Below are 22,418 nucleotides of genomic sequence, written 5' to 3' on the forward strand. Positions count from 1 at the left end.
CCTGTGGCTGTCCCAGGATGCGGGACTTGTCCGCCTCAGAGAAGCAGGAGCACGTGAAGCTCCAGAAGCAGATGGAGAAGAAGAACACGGAGCTGGAGTCGCTGCGGCAGCAGCGGGAGAAGCTGCAGGAGGAGGTGAAGCAGGCAGAGAAAACGGTGGATGAGCTCAAGGAGCAGGTGAGGGACAGGTGGGATGGGATGTTTGGGACTGTTCATGGACATTTGGGGCACTGAGATTGCTGGAGAGCCACGTACAGTGATCCCACACCCCTGGTCCCATATTCCCCAATTCCAAACCCTGTTCCACTGCTGGGATCTGTCTGGATGGTGGGATGATGATGATCCTTGGGAAAACCCCAGGAAGGATCCCTGTTCCCTGCAATCCTTCCAGGCTGGGGCAGGTGGGCTCCTGGCAGAGATGATGTCCCAGCAGAGGCCCCAAAAATGCCAATTTCTCCATTAAAGCTGTGTGTGCCACCACGTGCTGGGATAGACTGGGGTGTGTGTCCTGGTGGGGATGGATTGGGATGTGTGTCCTGGCACAGGGATGGAATGGGATGTGTGTCCTGGTGGGGATGGAATGGGATGTGTGTCCTGGTGCATGGATGGAATGGGGTGTGTGTCCTGGCGCAGGGATGGATTGGGATGTGTGTCCTGGCACAGGGATGGATTGGGATGTGTGTCCTGGTGCAGGAATGGATTGGGATGTGTGTCCTGGCGGGGATGGATTGGGATGTGTGTCCTGGCACAGGGATGGATTGGGATGTGTGTCCTGGTGCAGGAATGGATTGGGATGTGTGTCCTGGTGCATGGATGGACTGGGATGTGTGTGCTGGCACAGGGATGGATTGGGATGTGTGTCCTGGCACAGGGATGGATTGGGATGTGTGTCCTGGTGGGGATGGATTGGGATGTGTGTCCTGGTGCATGGATGGATTGGGATGTGTGTCCTGGGGCAGGAATGGATTGGGATGTGTGTCCTGGGGCAGGGATGGATTGGGATGTGTGTCCTGGCACACAGATGGATTCACATGTCTGTCCTGGTGCAGGTGGATGCAGCTCTGGGTGCTGAGGAGATGGTGGAGACTCTGACAGAGAGAAACCTGGATCTGGAGGAGAAGGTCCGGGAGCTGCGCGAGACCGTCGGGGACCTGGTAAGGCGGAATTCCCTGAATTCCCTGGGGTCACAGCCGCTCCAGGGGTCAGGAATGGAGGCTGGGACCATGCAGCACCAGAGCCATCTGGGACACTTCACCACACTGTGTGACTTTGTCCCCACGGTGCCACCTCCTGGCAGGAAGCCATGAACGAGATGAACGACGAGCTGCAGGAGAACGCGCGGGAGACGGAGCTGGAGCTGCGGGAGCAGCTGGACATGGCCACGGCGCGCGTGCGCGAGGCCGAGAAGCGCGTGGAGGCCGCGCAGGAAACCGTGGCTGACTACCAGCAAACCATCAAAAAGTACAGGGAGCTCACTGCTCACCTGCAGGTGAGGCCCTCTGGGACACCTCCAGCTCCTCCTGGAGGTCACCTGATGGCCAGGAGAGCCAGAGGGAGCATCCACTTCCCACTGGAAAAGTGGAAGATTTAGATGGGATATTGGGGAAAAACTCTCCCCTGTGGGGGATATCCCAGGCCTGGGCTCAGCTCTGCTGGGCTGGGGGGTTTGGGGAGGGGCTTGCTGAGGCTGTGGGGTCCCTGATCTCCATGTGTCCCATCTCCCATGGGCAGGATGTGAACCGGGAGCTGATGAGCCAGCAGGAAGCGTCTGCGGAGAAGCAGCAGCAGCCGCCCCCTGAGATGTTCGACTTCAAGATCAAATTTGCAGAGACAAAAGCCCACGCCAAGGTAGGGCCTGCAGGAGACCTGGAGGGGTTATCCATGCCCTGGGACAGGCTATTCCCAGAGTTGTGGCTGTCCCTGGATCCCTGGAAGTGTCCAAAGCTGGGTTGGACAGGACTTGGAACAGCCTTGGGATCCCAGACAGGCATTGAGGCATTCTCCAAAAAACAGGATTCCATGATGCAGTGGTTTTGGTTTGTTAATTTTAATTTTTTTGCTATGAGATAGGATAAGGAGAAAGGCAAAATAGGTTTAATTTTAAATGGTATAAAGAGAAATTTTATTACTAGAAATTATATGAGAAAAAAAAATTCAGAATGAAACTTCAAACCACTTTTCCTCCTTCTACATAATTATTGAGGACAAAAAAAAGCTTTCCCGAAGTTTTTTTGGTTTTTACATATGTTTCACAAAAACACATAAACTTTTTTATTAGTGTAACAACATGTCAATATTAAAAAATCTAACACTGCTTAATCCTTGTCAAGTACAAAGAAGACTGCCCAAGTCTCAAAAAGTAAACATTTCGAAAAACCTTTACAAACCACCACACCTGAGCAAGTCAAAAACTGGAGCAAGTTCATAATTAATAATTCCTAAAGTGGCTCTGATCCAGTTCATTTCTCTTAGAAGTTGCTGCAGGTCTTGCAAGGTGTTAACTTTAGTTTGGAGCTGTATTTTTTGAGGCCTGGTGGATTGTTCTCTCATTTTCCACCCTAAGTACTTCCATGGTGAGATTTCTTGTATTTTTTTTCGGTGGAGATTTCCAGTCTTGCACCTTGGACTGCTGTGACAACACTGTCACAAGCCTCTTTTATTTCCTTTTGAGTAAATATATAAAATAATGTAAAATTATTGTTCTTGGATGCTTCTACCAAGCCAGAGCTCCAGCTACAAACTATTGGCAGATAGGAGGTGAATTCTTTATTTTTTGGAATTGAAAAAGTAAACTGTGCAATTAAGTGGAATATTGAAAAGAAAAGTCTTTTAAATTTATGATGACAAGTGGCCAGTCTCTCAGAATCACTGAGAGAAAAGGCAGTCGTGGTTGTAGAGGTCCTCTATCACTTTAGTAATTTTCCTGAGATCTTGAAGCAGTTTCTAAGAATCTTGTGGATGACAAACACTACTTGTAATAGGATTTAAAGGTGTGACTAAAGTTCAGATTTTTGGCTAAAATAAGAAATCCCTGTAACAACATTAACACCAATATTCGTGATTACAATTGTTTTATTATTGTGAGCTAAATCACAGGTTAATTTTGGTCAATTGTGGATTATATGCTTTATTTAAAAATACAGTAATTTCACAATTATAAGCTGCACCATTTTGACTAAAATTTGGTCCAAACCCGAAGTGCGGCTTATAATCAGGTGTGGCTTATATATGGACAAAGAATGAAAAGTTGCTGTTTTAGTTTGGAGGACAGGTGTCTGCTGAGAAAGGCAGGAGCTTCTCTTTGAAATGGAGAATGTAAACCCCCTCCCTCCAAATTATTATAATTTTGAAATCAAGGGGCTCTCAGGCAAAGATATGGGAATTAGGAATAACAGTTCTTTACTAGGGAAATTAAAATAGAAATACAGCACTACAAAGAACAAACCCCAAACCCTGACACAGTCAGAGTACAGCCTGACACCCGTCAGGCAGGGTGTTGGCAGCAGTCCCATCCCATGGTGGCTGCATCCTCCTGCAGTGACAGATGTGGCTCAGTTGGAGCAGTGCTCCTGTACAAGGTGCAGTTTCCCTCCGGAGCTCCAGTGGTGATGTGGAGAAATCCGGTTTTCCTCTGGAGTCCAGTGGAGAAAGGGGCTCCCTTGGTGTCCCAAAACCTCTGTTTTTATCTTGGTAAGAAATGTTGGGCTCTTCCCCCTGGCTGGAGCAACTCCCAATGGGATGCAGTAATTTTATCAGTGCCACAGTGGGACTCAATGGCCATGAGCAGAAAATGACTGGCTGGAGGAAGGATGGGTTGTGAAAAGATAAAGAACAATGCCCTGCCTGGTTTCAATGGATGCCCATTAGCAGAATATCTCCCATGGAGATCAGGATCACTGCCCCACCCTCAACAGAACAGATACCTTTTATCACACTCTGTATTGTAACCTGTGGATTATAACCATGAAATTACTGTACATTTGGTGCTGTGTTTGTGTCCCCACAGGCCATAGAGATGGAGCTGAGGCAGATGGAAGTGCAGCAGGCCAATCGCCACGTGTCCCTCCTCACCTCCTTCATGCCCGACAGCTTCCTGCGCCACGGCGGCGACCACGACTGCGTGCTGGTGCTGCTGCTCATCCCACGCCTCATCTGCAAGGTGGGCTGGGAGGTTATCCCAGAATTCACCTCAGAATTCATCCAGATTCACCTCAGAATTATCCCCCAGAATGTCCAAAATTCACCTCAGAATTATCCCAGAATTGTCCCCCAAAAATGCAAAATTCACCTCTAAATTCACCCCAGAATTCATCCAAATTCACCTCAGAATTATCCCTGAATTAACCACAAAATTCATCCAAATTCACCTCAGAATTATCCCCCAAAACATACAAAATTCACCTTTAAATTTACTTCAGAATTCATACAGATTCACCTCAGAATTATCCCAGAATTAGCCCCCCAAAAATGCAAAATTAACCTCTAAATTCACCTCAGAATTAATCCAAATTCACCTCAAAATTACCCCAAAATTATCCCCCAAAACATACAAAATTCACCTTTAAATTTACCTCAGAATTCATCCAAATTCACCTCAGAATTATCCCCCAGAACGCCCAAAATTCGCCTCAAAATTATCCCAGAATTGTCCCCCAAAAAATGCAAAATTCACCTCTAAATTCACCTCAGAATTCATCCAAATTCACCTCAAAATTACCCCAAAATTATCCCCCAAAACATACAAAATTCACCTTTAAATTTACCTCAGAATTTATACAGATTCACCTCAGAATTATCCCAGAATAATCCCCCAGAATGTCCAAAATTCGCCTCAGAATTATCCCAGAATTGTCCCCAAAAAAATGCAAAATTCACCTCTAAATTCACCTCAGAATTCATCCAAATTCACATCAGAATTATTTCCAACCTAAATAATTCCATAATTCCATTATTATAAAGTGATCTGGGAGAAGGGGAAGGAGCAGCCAGGGGTGGTGACACCTCAATAATTCCATAATTCCATGATTATAAAATGGTCTGGGAGAAGGGAAGGAGAGGAAGCAGCCAGGGGTGGTGACACCTAAATAATTCCATAATTCTATAATTCCATAATTCCATGATTATAAAATGATCTGGGAGAAGGGAGGGGGTAAGGAACAGCCAGGGGTAGTGACACCTAAATAATTCCATAATTCCATGATTCCATGATTATAAAATGATCTGGGACAAGTGAAGGTTAATGAGCAGCCAGGAGTAGTGACACCTAATTAATTCCATAATTCCGTAATTCCATAATTCCATAAATAAAAAATGACCTGGGAGAAGGGAAGGGAAGGAGCAGCCAGGGGTGATGACACGTAAATAATTCCAAAATTCCATGATTCCATGATTATAAAATGATCTGGGACAAGTGAAGGGTAATGAGCAGCCAGGGATAGTGACACCTAAATAATTCCATAATTCTATAATTCCATAATTCTATAATTCCATAATTCCATTATTCCATGATTATAAAATTATCTGGGAGAAGGGAAGGGGAAGGAGCAGCCAGGGGTGGTGACACCTAAATAATTCCATAATTCCATGATTATAAAATGATCTGGGATAATTCTGGGAGAGGTCAGGAAGCAGCCAGGGGTGAGTGCCGCGGTGCCAGCGCTCACTCCACACTGAGTGCCGCGGTGCCAGCGCTCACTCCACACTGAGTGCCGCGATGCCAGCGCTCACTCCACAAAGCCCAGCTCCCTTTTCGGGGGTGCAGGGGCTGTCCCCCGTGTCCCAGCAGCCCCAGCAGGGATGCTGAAGGGTGTCCCTGTCCCCCCCAGGCCGAGCTGATCAGCAAACAGGCGCAGGAGAGGTTCGAGCTGAGCGAGAGCTGCGCGGAGCGGGCAGGGCTGCGCGGGGCGCCCGGGGAGCAGCTCAGCTTCGCCGCCGGCCTCGTGTATTCCCTGAGCCTGCTGCAAGCCACGCTCCACAAATACGAGCAGTGAGTGTCTGCCACAGCCCTGCCTCCCTCTGGGGGCACAGAGCCTGGATTTTGGGGAGCTGGGCTGGGGAAGGGAGGTGGGATCGCTTTTAATGGGGTCGTTTCTTTGTGATTTTCCCAAGGGGTGACATGGGAAGGGATTTTGGGAGCTGGGTTTGGGAAAAAAAAAGCAGTGGGATCACTTTCTCTATGATCTCTCTGTGTCCGTTTTAAAGGGTGATGTGGGGAGGGATTTTGGGAGCTGGGTTTGGAAAAAAAACTGCAGGATTCCTTTTCTGTGATCTCTCTTTGTCCCTTTTAAAGGGTGACATGGGAAGGGAATTTGGGAGCTGGGCTAGAAAAAAAACCTGTGGGATCTCTTTTCCATGGCCTCTCTGTGTGCCCCAAGAGATCACACAGGATTTTGGGAGCTGGGCTAGCAAAAACCTGCAGGATCCCTTTTCCATGACCTCTCTGTGTCCCTTTTAAAGGGTGATGTGGGAAGAGAATTTGGGAGCTGGGGTAGGAAAAAAAAACTGCAGGATCCCTTTTCCATGACATCTCTGTGTGCCCCAAGAGATCACACAGAATTTTGGGAGCCAAGTTAGCAAAAACCTGTGGGATCCCTTTCTCCATGTCTTCTCTGTGTCCCTCTCAAAGGGTGACATGGGAAGGGAATTTGGGACCTGGGTTTGGAAAAAAAAAGCTGTGGGATCCCTTTCTCCATGATCTCTCTGTGTCCCTTTTAAAGGGTGACATGAGAAGGGATTTTGGGAGCTGGGCTAGAAAAAAAGCAGTGGGATCCCTGTATTCCTTCATGAGGATCCCCTTCTCTGTGACTTCTGTGTGTCCTTCCCAAGAGATGACACAGGAAGGAATTTTGGGAGCCAGGCTGTAAAGAAGCAGCAGGATCCCCTCTTCTGTGACCTCTCTGTGTCCTTCCCAAGGGGTGACATGAGAAGGGATTTTGGGAGCCAGGCTAGAAAAGAAGGATGGGTTTCTATTTTCCTTCTCAAGAGGTGACACATGAAGGAATTTTGGGAGCCAGGCTGTAAAGAATCAGCAGGATCCCCTTATTCCCTTGTGAGGGCTCACATCTCCATGTCCCCCTGGGAAGGACCCATCCCTCCAACCCCACCCAGGTCCTGGCTGTGTCCCTGTCCCCTGTCCCAGCAGTGTCCCAGGGCTCTGATTTCCCACACCCTGCCCAGAGATGCACCCAGCCCCTGATCCCTGTCCCCTCAGGGCCCTGAACCGCTGCAGTGTGGAGGTGTACAAGAAGGTGGGGACCCTGTACCCCGAGATGAGCGTCCACGAGCGCTCCCTGGACTTCCTGATCGAGCTGCTGCACAAGGACCAGCTGGATGAGACTGTCAACGTGGAGCCACTCACCAAAGCCATCAAATACTACCAGGTGACACTGGGGGGGACACTGGGGGCAGGTGCCACCTCACCTGTTGGGTATCCAGCTCTTGGCCCGTGGTTCAGCTGGGATTTAGCTCCTTTTGGCAGCCCTCTCCTCAAAATTTGGGGTTTTTTTGAGTGTTCCCACATTGGATTTTTCCATGTGTGCCAACACCTGTGGATGCTGATCCTGCCATTCCCACAGCACCTGTACAGCATCCACCTGGCTGACCAGGCTGAGGACTGCACCCTGCAGCTTGCTGACCACATCAAGGTGAGTGGGGACAGCCCTTCCCTGCTCCCTCTTTTCCACAGGATCACTGGGGTGAGGGAATGGGGACATAGAAGAGCAGGGTGGGGGTTGTATCCCAGTTTTCCCAAGGGAAGAACAATTGTTCTGCACCCCCTGGTTGAAACCAAATTAGACCAAAAATAACCTGACAGCCTCAGCTCATTCCCCTGCTCCTGAAAACCCTGGGGTGGTGGCAGAGTCCATCCTGGAATTCCTGGGACTGAAGCCCCAGAGTGCCCTGGGACCCTTCCTGTCGCTGTCCCTGTCCCTGTCCCTGTGCTGAGGGTCCCTGTGCTGTGCCCACAGTTCACCCAGAGTGCCTTGGACTGCATGGGGGTGGAGGTGTGCCGGCTGCGGGCCTTCCTCCAGGTAGGATCTTCCTCCAGGTAGGATCTTCCTCCAGGTAGCACCTGCCAGGATGGCTGGGCGTGTGCCAGCTTCCTGCTGTCCCTGTGTCCCTCTGAATCCCTCTCTCTGAGGTTTTTCCCTGTCTCCATGTCCCTCTAAAATCTCTCCTCATGTCCCTCTGAGGGTCCCTCTCTGTCCCTCTGTCTGTCAGATCTCCCTCTGCCTAAGGTCATTGTGTCCCCATGTCCCTCTGTGTCACTCTGAGGTCCCTCCATGTCCCTCTCTCTCCTTGTGACCTTTTGAGCACCCTCTGTGTCCCCATGACCCTCTGAGATCCCTCTCTCTAAAGTCCCTTTGTGTCCCCATGTCCCTCTGTCCCTGTACCCCTCCCTGTCCTGTGTCCCTCTGAGGTCCCTCTGTGTCCCCATGTCCCTCTGTTCCTGTGTCCCTCTGAGGTCCCTCCACGTCCCTCTCTCTCCTTGTGACCCTTTGAGCTCCCTCTGTGTCCCCATGTCCCTCTGAGGTCCCTTTCTCTAAGGTCCCTTTGTGACCCCGTGTCCCTCTAAGGTCCCTCTCTCTCCCTGAGTCCCTCTGAGGTTCCCTCTGTCTAAAGTCCCTTTGTGTCTCCATGTCCCCATGTCCCTCTCTCCCTGTGTCCCTCTAAGGTCCCTGTCTCTCCCTGTGTCCCTCTAAGGTCCCTGTCTCTCCCTGTGTCACTCTAAGGTCCCTGTCTCTCCCTGTGTCACTCTAAGGTCCCTGTCTCTCCCTGTGTCCCTCTGAGGTTCCCTCTCTCAGGTCCCTTTGTGTCCCCATGTCCCTCTGTTCCCTCTGAGATCCCTCTAAGTCCCTCTGTCCCCGTGCCCCTCCCTGTCCCCCTGTCCCTCTGAGGTCCCCATGTCCCAGTGTCCCTCTGAGCTCTCTCTGTGTCCCCAGGCTGGGCAGGAGGCAGCCGACCTGGCCATCCTGCTCAAGGACCTGGAGACATCCTGCAGTGACATCCGCCAGTTCTGCAAGAAGATCCGGCGCCGCATGCCGGGCACGGACGCGCCAGGAATTCCTGCGGCCCTGGGATTTGGAGCGCAGGTGAGCAGGGCAGGGACCCCCTCAGGCACAAACTGGGAGCTGTGGGATGAACTGGGCTGGCAGCAAACGCCCTGGGGAAGCTGGGCAGCAGCTCAGGGCACAGGGAAGTGCTGTGAGCTGAGCTGGGATCATGGATCAGGGACTGGTTTAGATTGGAAAACCCCTTGGAGATCCCTGAGTCCAGCCACACCCCCAGCACTGCTAAGGCCACCCAGACCGTGTCCCCAAGTGCCACATCCGTGTGGATGTTAAATCCCCCCAGGGATGGGGACTTCTCCCTGTCCTGGGCAGCTGTGCCAGGGCAGGACAGCCCTTCCCAGGAGGAACCTGGCACAGCCTGAGGCTGTTCCATGGGATCTCAAATCCACCCCCTGTCAGGGAGTTGTGCAGAGCCAGAAGGTCCCCCCTGATCCCCCTTTTCTGCAGGCTGAGCCCCTTTCCAGCTCCCTCAGCTGCTCCTGGAGCTCCATCCCTGACCACAATGGGTGTGGTATTGGGATTTTGTGCTCACACGGATTCACACCCAGGACCTGTTTCCCTCCATCTCCCCCCAATTACTGGGGTCACTCCCCCCAATCCCAGTGACCATCCTGGGGTGTGTGTGGATTCCAGGAGCCCACATTCCCACTCACCCCACCCTGCCCTGCCCCACCAGGTGTCGGACACGCTGCTGGAATGCCGCAAGCACCTGACGTGGGTGGTGGCCGTGCTGCAGGAGGTGGCGGCGGCCGGGGCGCAGCTGATCGCGCCGCTGGCCGAGAACGAGGGGCTGCCGGCGCCGCGCCTCGAGGAGCTGGCCTTCAAAGTCAGCGAGCAGGTGGGACATCCTTCACTATCCTTCTCACTATTCCCAGTTGGGACACCCTGCACCATTCCCAGCTGGGACATCCTGCACCATTCCCAACTGGGACATCCTTCCCACCATTCCCAGCTGGGACATCCTTCATTCCCAGCTGGGACACCCTGCACCATTCCCAGCTGGGACATCCTGCACCATTCCCAGCTGGGACACCCTGCACCATTCCCAGCTGGGATATCCTTCATTCCCATCTTGGACACCCTTCACCATCCCCAGCTGGGACATCCTGCACCATTCCCAACTGGGACATCCTTCTCACCATCCCCAGCTGGGACATCCTGCACCATTCCCAGCTGGAACATCCTTCCCACCATTCCCAGCTGGGACATCCTCTGCCATCCCCAGCTGGGACATCCTGCACCATTCCCAGCTGGGGCATCCTTCACCATTCCCAGCTGGGGCATCCTTCACCATTCCCAGATGGGGCATCCTTCATTCCCAGCTGGGACATCCTGCACCATTCCCAGCTTGGACACCCTGCACCATTCCCAGCTGGGACATCCTGCACCATTCCCAACTGGGACATCCTTCTCACCATTCCCCAGCTGGGACACCCTGCACCATTCCCAGCTGGAACATCCTTCCCACCATTCCCAGCTGGGACATCCTCCACCATTCCCACCTGAGACGTCCATCCCCATTCCCAACTGGAACATCTTCTGCCATTCCCAGCTGAGACATTGTCCCCCATTCCCAGCTGGAACATCCTCTGCCATTCCCAGCTGGGACATCCTCCCCCATTCCCAGCTGGAACAGGTCAGGAAGGCACCCAGGGAGTGCCACACGTGTCCCTGCAGCTCTGTGGCCTCGCTGAGGGGATGTGTTGGGGTTTTGCCAGGTGTGTTGGGGTTTTGCCAGGTGTGGTGGGATATCCCATCCATATTCCCACATTCCCTGATGGTGGGGAGTTTTTGTAGAGAGAGGAAAGGTCCTCCCTGAGCCCCCTCAGCTCTCCAGAACCTTTTCCATCTCTTTCCCTGCTGTCTCCAGATTTTTTGGTGTAATTATGGTGAAAGGACAAGGGGTGGATTTTGTGTAAATCATCCACTTCTGTTTGGTGTTGCTTTGATTTTTGCACTGTGGAATTTTTTTACATTTTCTTTTTTGGATTTGTTGATGGGAGTGAAGGTTTCATGTCAGATGAGGATTTTAAGATTGGATGATTCTTAAACATCAGAGGGACACCCTTAAACATGAGAGGGACTTTTTAACCATCAGAGGGACATTTTAACCATCAGAGAAATATTTTAAACATCAGGGAGACATTCTTAAATATCAGAGGGACTTTCTTAAATATCAGAGGGACATTCTTAAATATCAGAGGGACTTTCTTAAATATCAGAGGGACATCCTTAACCATCAGCAGGAAAGAGCATTTTTGGGATGTGGGTTTGGGGCTGGAAGGACCCAGATCCTTCCCTGTAACAGTGATAAGATTTACACTGCTTAAATAATAATTTATCTCAATCTCTTCTACTTTCACTCAAAACCAGAATTAATAAATACACAATAAGAACAATTTTTCTCATATTCAAACTTAATTGTTTATTAAATCTTATATAAAAAATACAAAATGTTCGACAACGCTTCTGCCTACTAAAAACAAGCAAAAAATCCAACTGCTACAAAATCTCTTAAAATTAAACAATCCAATAAAAAATAACACCTGTATTATTTACCCTTTTAATCCAATAACTAAATTTCCATAACCCTCAATATGACACTAACTAACAAACCAAAAACTACTATTTAAAAGTCATTAAAAAAAACACAGAAAAACCCCACCACCCAAAATCCTCCATCTTATCCCATACCTATTACTGTGCTATAAAATCCTCAATTTTAAAACTTTTTACCATATAAAACCCCACACTTCTATTTAACTACACACCCATAATTTTAACTTCATCCCTCAAATTTAAAAACCTCCAAAATCTCAAAAACCAATATTCTCCAAAAAAAAAAAAAAATCAATACCTAACAGCACAAAAACCTCAAAACACCCGAATTTCTAAAATCCAACACTTCCAATCTTCCAGATTTATGGCTCCCAGGGCATCAACCCCTATGAGTGCCTGCGCCAGTCCTGCAGCATCCTCATGGCCACCATGAACAAAATGGCCACGGCCATGCAGGAGGGCGAGTACGACGCCGACCGCCCGCAGAACAAGGTGGGTTGGGCTCTGTTCTGCCCCCGTGCTCACCAGGAGTGAGCAGCACAGGTGTTTGGGCAGCTGTGCTGTTTGGGGTTTTTCCCAAAATCCTGATTGTCCCGCCGGTCCAGCCCACGCCGCCGGCGGAGCTCCGGGCGGCCGCGCTGCGGGCGGAGATCACGGACGCTGAGGGGCTGGGGCTGAAGCTGGAGGACAGGGAGACGGTCATCAAGGAGCTGAAGAAGTCTCTCAAGATCAAGGTGAGGTGTTTGGCATTGGTATCTGCCTTCCTGGCTCCTCCTCATCCATCCCTGCGTGTCCCTTATCCATCCCAGCCTGTCCCCATCCATCCCTGCCTGTCCCCATCCATCCCTGCCTGTCCCTCACCCATCCCTGCCTGTCCCTCATCCATCCCTGCCTGTCCCTCACCCATCCCTGTCTGTCCCTCACCCATCCCAGCCTGTCCCCATCCATCCCAGCCTGTCCCCATCCATCCCAGCCTGTCCCTCACCCATCCCAGCCTGTCCCTCATCCATCCCTGTCTGTCCCTCATCCATCCCTGTCTGTCCCTCATCCATCCCTGCCTGTCCCCATCCATCCCTGCCTGTCCCCATCCATCCCAGCCTGTCCCTCACTGATCCCTGCCTGTCCCTCATCCATCCCTGCCTGTCCTTCACCCATCCTCACCTCCCTGGCTGCTGTGGGATTCACCCCCACACTCCTGGTGACCCCAAACCCCATCCATCCTCCTGGGGATGTTTTTCCCGTGGGCAGGGAGGTGCTGCCCTCCAGATCTTTCCCCCACCGTGTTCTGGGGTGCTCAGGGTGGGAGCTGTGAGCTGGGAGCTGTTCCTGGGTTCCAGCCCTGGGTGCTGTGGGTGATTTGGGGGCTCCCTGAAGCTCCCTGATTCCCTCCCTGCTGCTCCAGGGCGAGGAGCTCAGCGAGGCCAACGTGCGGCTCAGCCTGCTGGAGAAGAAGCTGGACAGCGCCTCCAAGGACGCGGATGACCGCGTGGAAAAGATCCAGACCAAGCTGGATGAGACCCAGACACTGCTCAAAAAGAAGGAGAAGTGAGTTTGGAATGGGGCTGGGGGTGTGGAGCTCATCCAGAGAAGGCCATGGAGCTGCTCCAAGAGTTCCCTTTGCTCTGGAGCCAAGCTGGGAGAGCTGGGAATGTTCACCTGGAGAATTCCAGGCTCCAGGGGGTTGGGAAGGGAGGGATGAGCATGAAAGTGTGGTGGATGTGGAGTGGGGTGACCCCCACCTGGAGAGCCTTGGGGCACTGGGAGCTGGTGGGACTTCTCCAGGGAGGTGCCAGGTGCCACCTGGAGAAGGGAAGGGAGAGCTCAGCTCCAGGGCCTAAAGGGGCTCCAGAGGGGCTGGGGACAAGGCATGGAGGGACAAGCAGCATTCCTGGTTCTCACATCTCTCCATGTGCTCTTCCCAGGGAGTTTGAGGAAACCATGGATGCTCTCCAGGCTGACATCGACCAGCTGGAGTCAGAGAAGGTGGAGCTGAAGCAGCGCCTGAACAACCAGTCCAAGAGGACGATCGAGGGGCTGCGCGGGGCCCCGGCCTCGGGCGTGGCCTCCATCGTGTCCGGCATCGCCGGAGGTGAGGGACCCTCGTCCCTGCACTGGGGCTGGGGTGATGTGTGCCCAGCAATTTGGGAATGGTGCTCCCACAGCAGCTTCTGGCTCTCACGGAGCCACAGCCTCTCCCACATTCCCAGTGCTGGCTTCAGGAATGTTGCTGGCTCATCTCATTCCCTAAGGAGCAGCAGCAGCCTGGGAGCTCTGTGCCAAATGCCTGGCTCTGGGGGAGCATTCAGGGGTCCTGCTTGGGTCACTCCCAGCTGCTGGGATGGGGACAGTCCCTGGGAGCCTGGAGCTCTCAGCCACAGCTCCTCTCCCGCCCAATCTGGGCCTTTAATCCTGATTTTTCTTGTCTTTCCTGGCCCCTCTCCCCGTGCTGCAGAGGAACAGCAGCGAGGTACGGACACACCTTGCATGCAGCCCCCAGTGCATGGGGAGGAATGAAATCCCAGGACACCCAAACCCTGGGACACGGCTCCGTTTGGGGGCTGGGGAAGGATCCAGGTCCTGCTCGGACACTGCCGGCCCTGCAGGCTCCAGAGGGGTTGGGAAGGGAGGGATGAGCATGGAACTGTGGTGGATGGGAGGTGCCAGGTGTTGGTGACAGCACAGAGTGTCCCTGTGCCATTGTCACAGCACTGATGGCAGTGCCAGCACAGTGTGTCCTGGGCCATTGTCACAGTGCTGATGGCAGTGCCAGCAGTGTGTCCCTGTGCCATTGTCACTGATGGCAGTGTCCCTGTGCAGGTGTTGGTGCCGGGCAGGTGCCAGGAGGTGGCTCTGGGCCTGTCCAGGTGAAGGATTCCCCTCTCCTGCTGCAGCAGATCGACGCCCTGCAGCTCTCCCTGAAACACCTCAAGAACGAGAACAACCTGCTCAAGGTCAGGGGGAATGGGATGGGGTCCTGTGGGATGGATCCTGGGGGATGGGATCCTGTGGGATATAGGATCCTGTGAGATGGGATCCTGGGGGATATGGGATCCTGTGGGATGGGATCCTGTGGGATGGGATCCTGTGGGATGGATCCTGTGGGATGGGATCCTGTGGGATGGGATCCTGTGGGATATGGGATCCTGTGGGATATGGGATCCTGTGGGATGGATCCTGTGGGATGGATCCTGTGGGATGGGATCCTGTAGGATGGATCCTGTGGGATATGGGATGAGCTGGAGAACAGGGGCTGAGAGCAGGGTCAGCACTGGGAGCTGGCAGTGCTGGTGGAACTGGGGGAACTGGGGGTGCTGCTGATGTCCCTGATCCCCTCAGTGCAGACACCACTGGCACAACCTGATTGATTCATTAATTGATTAATGAACACCCCATGGGGCACAGCAGCAGATAATCCAATTAACCAGCGATTATAATGGATATTAATTCATGGAGAGGATGGAGCAGCTCATTAACAGCTCCCAAATCCAACGTGTCACTTCCCATGGATGTCCCTGGGGACTGTTCCTGCTTTTCTTCTTTAATCCCATTTTCCATCCGGCCTCTCCTCCTGGCATTCCCCCCTTTTCCTGTGTCCCTAACTCTCATTTCCCTGTTTGCTGTGGCCCCCAGGGTGCCCAGATGAAGATGGAGCTGGCCAGCCTGGCCCCTCTGCAGGTGCCACGGGTGGCCGTGGCCCGGGAGCGCCCGGGGGAGGCGCTGCCCACGCAGAGCCTGTACCGCAAAACCACGCAGCTGCTGGAGACCCTGTACCAGCTCAGTGCCAACGCCAAGGTGGTGGACATGAGGCAGAGCAAATCCAGTAGGTCCTACAGAAATGTTCTTTTGGGATTTGGGGGCGTTGTGGCACGTCTCTGTTGTCCCTCTGCCCACAGCAATGCGGGGTGGGATCCAGGGCTCTGCTCTGGGGGCAGGTTTGGGGTGTTTGGGTTGTCCCCACAGTGCCCATCTCTGTCCCCATCAGGGCCATTGGTGTGTTGGGGACGTGGCTCAGTGTGCAGGGGTTGAGCTGTTCTCTCCCTGCTGGGGAGCTCCCCAAGCCCCCAAAACCCCTGAAACCCCTCAGCACTAATCCAAGGAGGTCAAACCTTCCCTGACCAAACTGGTACAAACCTGAGGAGATCAAACCCCCAAAACCCACCCTGAGGAGATCCAAACCCTGTGAAATCCCTTGCTGCCAAGCTGAGGAGATCAAACCTCCCAGCCCCTTGCTGCTGCCCCGCTGTGTCCGTGTCCCCCACACCCATCTGTCCCTTCCCGTGTTCCGCAGCGAGGAGCTCGTCGGCGCGGCTGCTGGAGCAGACAGCCCGGCTCTGCGCCCTCAAGAACTCCATCGATGCCCTCAAGGTGAGGAAGGGTCTCCCCGGGCTGGGGGACCTGGTGGCACCCCCAGCCCAGCCCTCCAGAGCGCCAGGCTGGGGCTGGTGGCACCTGGTGGCAGTGAGGGGACAAGGTGCTGCCCATTCCCAAAACAGTCGGGTTTGAGCCCTCTGCCTTGTGCCCAGCGTGGGAAAGGGCTCTGTGGGGTGGGTGAGGGGTTCTGGAGGTGACAGCGGTCCCCATGGGGTGGATTTTGGGGTGACCTTGCTGTGCCCCCCAGGATGACACGCTGAGGGAGATGGTTCAGCAGCAGCCGGGCGCCGGCGTCTCCACCACGTTCGGCACCTTCCCGTCCTCTTCCTTCCTGAAGGTGAGACCCTGATCCCACGGGACCCCAATCCTGAGGGTCCCCAATCCCAAAGTAATCTGCCCATCTCGAGGGACCCCCATTTCTGAGTGAATCCCTGATTCCAAGAGGTGCCAGTAACAAAAACCTCATCCCCAATTCTGAGGGATCCCAGTCCCAAGGAACCCCCTATCCTGAGGGACCCTAATCTCAAGAAATTCCCATTCCTGAGGAGCCCCAATCAATCCCAAGGGACCCCTGTTCCTGATCTCAAATTTCAAGGGACCCCCTGTTCTGACAAACTCCAATCCCGAGGGATCCCCCATTCCTAAGGGAGTGGGCGGGTGAGAACCCCGTGCTCCACCCCAGCATCCCATGACCCTCACCAGCCACCACCTCCCATCCCGGGTGACCCCTTGGGGGTGTCCCGGGGACACTCTGAGCGCGGCGCTGTCCCCGCAGGCCAAGCAGGAGCAGGCGCAGGGCCCGGCGCTGTGCGGGCGGGTCACGATCCCGTGCGCTCCGGGGCACGGCCAGGCGCACCGGGTGCTGCTCACCCCCGACCTGCTCCAGCACCTCCGGCAGCACTTCGTCGCCTGAGCCGTCCCCGAGGGACCCTCGCCCCGCTGTCCCCCTCCGTGGGGCTCTCCGCTTCCGCCCCACCCCGGCCCCACTCGTGGGTGGGAGCTGGAGCCGCTTCCCCCGGGGGGATCCGGGCCCCCCGCGCTGCTCTCGGACACTACAGACCCCCCCCACCCCGTGCTCCTGGCATCCAATAAAACTGCCCTGGATGTGCTTCTTGCTCCTTGGACTGGGCACCGGGGTGGGGACACTGTGGGGACACAAGAGGGGACCGAAGGGTGCTGGGGGGGGGACACAAGGGAGCAGAAAAGAGGACTGGGAGGGCACTGGGGGGTAACACAAGGGGACCTCGGGGTCACAGGAGGGGACTGAGAGCACCGCAGGGGTCACAGAGAGCCCCAGCATGGAACCACGGGATCATTTGGGGATCCTGGATGGCACCGGGAGCACTGGCGGACATTTGGGGGTCCCGGGTGGGACGAGGGGGACACTTGGACGGCACTGAGGGTCTCAGGAGGGGATCGAGAGAGCTCTGGGCGCTCCGGCAGGGGACACGGGGCGGTGTGAGGGTCCCGGGATGGCACCGGGGGGACACTGGGGGGTGGCGGGTCCCGCCACGTGCGGTCACGCGCGTACAGAACAGCGCGGGAAGGGGCGGGGCCCGAGGCGCGCGCGCGAGGCTCCCATTGGCCAGCGCGCAGGAAAAGGCGGGAGGACCCGCCCCCTCCCCGCTTTGATTGGCAGGCGCCGCCGAAGGGGCGGGGTCAACAAATCCTCTGTCTGATTGGCTGGGAGGCGGGCCCATCTAGGGCGGCCCACTGTGATTGGCGGAGAGCGCGGCGCAGTGGACGCTGATTGGTTGAGGGGGGAGGAGACGGCGTTCCGGCAGGGACACCGCGTCAGTTCCGGGCGGCGGCGGCGGCGGGAGGACGATGGTGAGTGAGGGACGGGCCTGGGCTGCATCCGACGCCATCGGGAGTGAGGGAGGGCCCAGGAGCCACCTCCGACCGCATCGGAACGGGTCTGGACCGGAGGGAGGCCGGGGGAGCCGCATCGAGCCGGACCGGGCGCTCCGGTGGGGCGGCGGGCGCGGGGATGGGCGGGAGCGCGGCCCCGGTGCCGCCCCCGGTGAGCGGAGCCCTCGGTGCTGCAGGTGCTGCTGCACGTGCTGTTCGAACATGCGGCCGGGTACGCGCTGTTCGCCGTGCGAGAGGTGGAGGAGATCGGGCTGCTGCTGCCGCAGGTACGGCACCGACACCGGCAATGGGGGAGCGGGAGGAAGGGGATGGCGGTGGGGGGAGGCTGGGAACGGGGTGGGACAGGACGGGAAGGGAATCGGGGGATGGGGAAGGAGGGCACACACGGGACCGGGAGCGGGGAGTGCCCGGGGGTGCCGGGAGGGGTCGCGCTCCCGCTCCCGGGGTCGTTCCCGTGCCCCGGTGTGAGCGGAGCCCCCCCGGTTCCCCCGCAGGTGGAGGAGAGCGTCCTCACGCTGGGCAAGTTCCACAATGTGGTGAAGCTCGTGGCGTTCTCGCCGTTCCGCTCGGCGCAGAGCGCGCTGGAGAACATGAACGCCGTGTCCGAGGGTGAGTGCGGGGCCGGGACACCGGGACCCCCCCGCCCCGGTGAGCCCCGGGCCGCCCTGACCCCTCCGTGTCCCGCAGGAGTCCTGCACGAGGACCTGCGGCTGCTGCTGGACACGGCGCTGCCGCCCAAGAGGAAGAAGGTGGTGCTGGGGGTGGGCGATGCCAAGATGGGCGCGGCCGTGCTGGAGGAGCTGGGGGTGCAGTGCCAGACCGGGGGAGTCGTGGCTGAGCTCATGCGCGGTGAGTGGGGACAGAGGGGACATCGTGGTGGGGTCCTGGGTTAGTCGGGATTCAGTGGGGAGTGGTGAGGAGTGGGGGGGACTGGGTCCTGTTGTTGTGAGGTGTTCCTGGGGCTGCACGTGGCGGTGTTCATTGTCCATGCGGTGTCACCGCTGTCCCCTCACGCTGACCCCGTGTCCCCGCAGGGATCCGCCTGCACTTCTCGGCACTGGTCCGAGGCCTCACGGCGCAGTCGGCGGCCAAGGCCCAGCTGGGGCTCGGGCACAGCTACTCCCGGGCCAAGGTGAAATTCAACGTGCACCGGGTGGACAACATGATCATCCAGTCCATCAGCCTGCTGGACCAGCTGGACAAGGACATCAACACCTTCTCCATGCGTGTGCGGTCAGTGGGGACAGATCTGGGGGGTTGAAGGGTTTTGGGGTCCCCCCTCCCCCTGCTTACCACAGGCAGCCGCCCCTGCTCCGGCCGCCTGTACAGAACGGGGAGGGACAGCAGCTCCCCCAGGGCCACTGCCAGGCCACAGGGCCGTGGTGTGGACCGGGGGGGACATTTGGGAACATGGTGGGGTGGCCTGGGGACACCCAGAGCTGTGGTGGGGCTGGTGACAGTGTCCCTGTCCCTGCAGGGAGTGGTACGGGTACCACTTCCCCGAGCTGATCAAGATCGTCCCCGAGAACTCCATGTACTGCCGGGTGGCCAAATTCATCGGGAACCGCCGCGAGCTGAGCGAGGAGAGCCTGGAAGGGCTGGAGGAGATCGTCATGGACAGCGCCAAGGCCCAGGCCATCCTGGAGGCCTCCCGCTCCTCCATGGGTGAGAGGGGCTCTGAGTGGCTCAGGGGGGGCCTGGCCACGTGTGGTCAGCACTGCTGCTCACCCCGTGCCTCCCCCAGGGATGGACATCTCCCCCTTGGACCTCATCAACATCGAGAGCTTCTCCCGCCGCGTCATCTCGCTGTCCGACTACCGCAAGGGGCTGCAGGAGTACCTGCGCTCCAAGATGAGCCAGGTGGCTCCCAGCCTGTCAGCCCTCATCGGGGAGGTGGTGAGTGTCCCCAAGAACCGCCCCGTGTCACCTCCCCGGCCGCGGAGATGATGTCAGAGTGAATCTGTCAATCCACTGAGTCGTGCTGCTGACGCTTCCACTGCTGATCCCCGGCCTGCGGGGGATTCTCTGTCCCCTTGGGGGTTTCAGGGCCACCTGTAACCCCCTGTGTGCCGTCCCCCAGGTGGGTGCCCGCCTCATCTCGCACGCTGGCAGCCTGACCAACCTGGCCAAGTACCCGGCGTCGACGGTGCAGATCCTGGGTGCCGAGAAGGCGCTGTTCAGGTACCGGGGCGGTCGCGGTGATGGCGGCGCGGAGCTGTGGCTGTGACTCGCTGGGGGTGAGCAGCCGGCCCGGTCTGAGCGACCCCCTGAGCACAGCGCGGTGGGGAGGGGCTGGCCGAGGGTGGGGGCTGCGTTCAGGGGTCCTGACTCCTTCCCCTGGCCCCTGGCAGGGCGCTGAAGACGCGGGGGAACACCCCCAAGTACGGGCTCATCTTCCACTCCACCTTCATCGGGCGCGCGGCCGCCAAGAACAAGGGGCGGATCTCGCGCTACCTGGCCAACAAATGCACCATTGCCTCGCGGATCGACTGCTTCTCAGGTGGGTCTGGGGGGTGGGCAGTGTCACCTGGGGGCACAGCATGGCCAGAGTGGCACTGTCACCACTTTGAGAGGATTTGGGGCGCTCTGCCATGATGGGAATATTTTTCGTCAACAGCATCTCACCCTGTGTGAATGGTGACTCCTCTGGGCTGAGCAGAGCACAAAGGAGCCTTGGGGAGGGTTTGGGGGTGCAGGGTGAGTGCTGAGCCCCTCCTGTCCCCTCCCTGCAGAGGTCCCCACCAGTGTCTTTGGGGACAAGCTGAGGGAGCAGGTGGAGGAGCGCTTGGCCTTCTACGAGACCGGGGAGCCGCCCCGAAAAAACCTGGAGGTGATGAAGGAGGCCGTGGTGGAGGTGAGGAGGAGGAGGGGATGCTGAGGGATGAAGAAAAGTGGTGAGGGTGAGAAATGGAGGCAGTGGGAGAGGTGGAGGAGGTGAGGTGCTGGAAACGTGATAGAGGGCAGATCCTGAGATGAAAATGATGGAAGTGTTGGGGTGATGATGATGATGGAGGTGAGGTGTTGGGGGACACGATGGGGGCAGTGAGGGAGGTGGAGGGGCTGGGAGGATGGAGGTGGAAAGATGGTGGTGAGGGTGTTGGGGGGATGAAGAGGAAGGTGAGATCCTGTGGTGGTGAGGATGATGCTGAGGTGATGGGGGATGAAGATAAAGGTCAGATCCTGTGGTGATGAGGATGGTGTTGGGGGGGGGGATGAAGCTGAGATGCTGTGGTGATGAGGATGATGCTGTGATGATGGGGGTGAAGCTGAGGTGCTGGGGGATGAAGGTGAGAGGCTGTGGTGATGGGGATGGTGCTGAGGTGTTTGTGGATGAAGCTAAGATGCTGTGATGATGAGGATGATGCTGTGATAATGGGGATGAAACTGTGATGAGGATGATGCTGTGGTGATGAAGATGATGCTGTGATGATGGGGATGAAGGTGACAGACTGATGATGAGGGTGATGCTGTGATGAGGGGGATGAAGCTGAGGGCCCGTGTCGGAGGTGATGTCACTGTGCCATCCTGACCCTCTGTGGAGGCCAAAGACTGATTTAATGAGTCTGATCCGACCACTGCCTGCTGTGGGGACAAACCCTGAGCCCCTCCCCTCGCTCACATCCCCTGTTTGCCCCCCAGGCCAATGAGGTGGTGGCTGAGGTGAAGAGGAGGCAGGAGAAGAAGGAGAAGAAGAGGAAGAAGAGGGAGAAGCGGCGGCTGGAGGCCCTGGCAGCGGCTGCCGAGGAACCGGCAGAGAACTCAGTGATGGAGACAGAGGTGAGCAGGGAGGGGGCTGAGACACTTTGGGATGCTCCTGATGCCAGGAGGAATTTGGGGGGTCAGAGCTGATGTGGGGCTCCCCACAGGAGAATGACGTGGGGGCCAAGAAGAAGAAGAAAAAGAAGAAGCAGCAGCAGCCAGAGGAGTCAGAGGCAGAGCCAGAGGAGAACGGCGTGGAGGAGGAGGAAGAGGAGCCATTGCCCAAGAAGAAAAGGAAAGTGATGGTGGAGCCTGAGCAGCAGGAGGAGGAGGAGGAGGAGGAAAAGAAGAAGAAAAAGAAGAAGAAGAAGAAGGCAGTGGCTCAGGACTCAGAGGAGGATTAGGAGCAGAGTTTGGTCAGCACACGGACTGACAGACTGACGGACAGACAGGAGTGGGAGTGGCCACTCAGCTGTTCCCGGCTCTGGCACAGTGGCCACCTGGACTGGGGCACAGCCCCTCGTGGCCTGGGTGAGTCCCTGTGGCCACCAGCAGCCCCTGGACTGTGCCTTACACAGTGGAGCTTCCAACCCCTGTCCCCTTCTGTGGGGACCTTGGGCTGCATGGGGCCGTCCCCAGGCGCTGTCCCCTTCCTTCCCTGGGGACCCTGGGCTGTGTCCCCTCCCTGTGCAGTGGGACAGGCCCCGCTCTCGGTGCCCAACCCCAATAAAGGGCTGAGGTTGTTGCTGATCCCTCCTGTCCAGCTCCGTGGCAGGGCGTGGCCGGGCTGTCCCCACAGGGGCCACCCTGTCACCAGCAGCCTGCCCGGGCCGAGGGACACCACACA

The 22,418-nt window shown here is 56.3% G+C and overlaps 2 protein-coding genes and 2 non-coding genes across 10 annotated transcripts in view; all 4 read left to right on the forward strand.

Annotated features, from left to right (window-relative positions):
* Nucleotides 1-17,109, forward strand: part of DCTN1 (dynactin subunit 1) — a 48,959-nt gene extending 31,850 nt beyond the window's left edge. For 5 of the 7 annotated variants that reach the window (XM_033059635.1, XM_033059628.1, XM_033059631.1 and 2 more), the window contains 21 exons: nt 17-176; nt 1,049-1,153; nt 1,297-1,488; nt 1,731-1,847; nt 4,006-4,158; nt 5,825-5,985; nt 7,210-7,378; nt 7,574-7,642; nt 7,967-8,029; nt 8,942-9,091; nt 9,747-9,908; nt 11,990-12,121; nt 12,235-12,363; nt 13,032-13,174; nt 13,552-13,718; nt 14,082-14,096; nt 14,447-14,580; nt 15,260-15,449; nt 15,918-15,994; nt 16,248-16,337; nt 16,776-17,109. In XM_033059635.1, the coding sequence (XP_032915526.1) occupies nt 17-176; nt 1,049-1,153; nt 1,297-1,488; nt 1,731-1,847; nt 4,006-4,158; nt 5,825-5,985; nt 7,210-7,378; nt 7,574-7,642; nt 7,967-8,029; nt 8,942-9,091; nt 9,747-9,908; nt 11,990-12,121; nt 12,235-12,363; nt 13,032-13,174; nt 13,552-13,718; nt 14,082-14,096; nt 14,447-14,580; nt 15,260-15,449; nt 15,918-15,994; nt 16,248-16,337; nt 16,776-16,913 (2,716 nt within the window). In that variant the 3' untranslated portion in view covers nt 16,914-17,109. The remainder of the gene's footprint in view (nt 1-16; nt 177-1,048; nt 1,154-1,296; nt 1,489-1,730; nt 1,848-4,005; nt 4,159-5,824; nt 5,986-7,209; nt 7,379-7,573; nt 7,643-7,966; nt 8,030-8,941; nt 9,092-9,746; nt 9,909-11,989; nt 12,122-12,234; nt 12,364-13,031; nt 13,175-13,551; nt 13,719-14,081; nt 14,097-14,446; nt 14,581-15,259; nt 15,450-15,917; nt 15,995-16,247; nt 16,338-16,775) is intronic. The other 2 variants (XM_033059629.1, XM_033059634.1) reach the window with 1 other exon arrangement.
* A 690-nt stretch (nt 17,110-17,799) lies between these two features.
* NOP56 (NOP56 ribonucleoprotein) lies at nt 17,800-22,321 on the forward strand. The gene is made up of 12 exons (XM_033059638.1): nt 17,800-17,830; nt 18,049-18,138; nt 18,367-18,481; nt 18,560-18,721; nt 18,907-19,105; nt 19,350-19,537; nt 19,617-19,768; nt 19,953-20,053; nt 20,224-20,372; nt 20,605-20,726; nt 21,512-21,649; nt 21,739-22,321. Exons 1-12 carry the CDS (start codon nt 17,828-17,830, stop codon nt 21,973-21,975), a joined length of 1,656 nt encoding a protein of 551 aa, XP_032915529.1. The 5' UTR covers nt 17,800-17,827; the 3' UTR covers nt 21,976-22,321.
* On the forward strand, nt 20,459-20,531 carry LOC116997161. The gene has a single exon (XR_004418110.1). It is a non-coding gene; the product is annotated as a small nucleolar RNA SNORD56 (small nucleolar RNA).
* On the forward strand, nt 21,374-21,442 carry LOC116997160. The gene has a single exon (XR_004418109.1). It is a non-coding gene; the product is annotated as a small nucleolar RNA SNORD57 (small nucleolar RNA).
* Nucleotides 22,322-22,418: the final 97 nt, after the last annotated feature.

This window comes from Catharus ustulatus, chromosome 5 (genome assembly GCF_009819885.2).
Source record: "Catharus ustulatus isolate bCatUst1 chromosome 5, bCatUst1.pri.v2, whole genome shotgun sequence".
Taxonomy (NCBI): domain Eukaryota; kingdom Metazoa; phylum Chordata; class Aves; order Passeriformes; family Turdidae; genus Catharus; species Catharus ustulatus.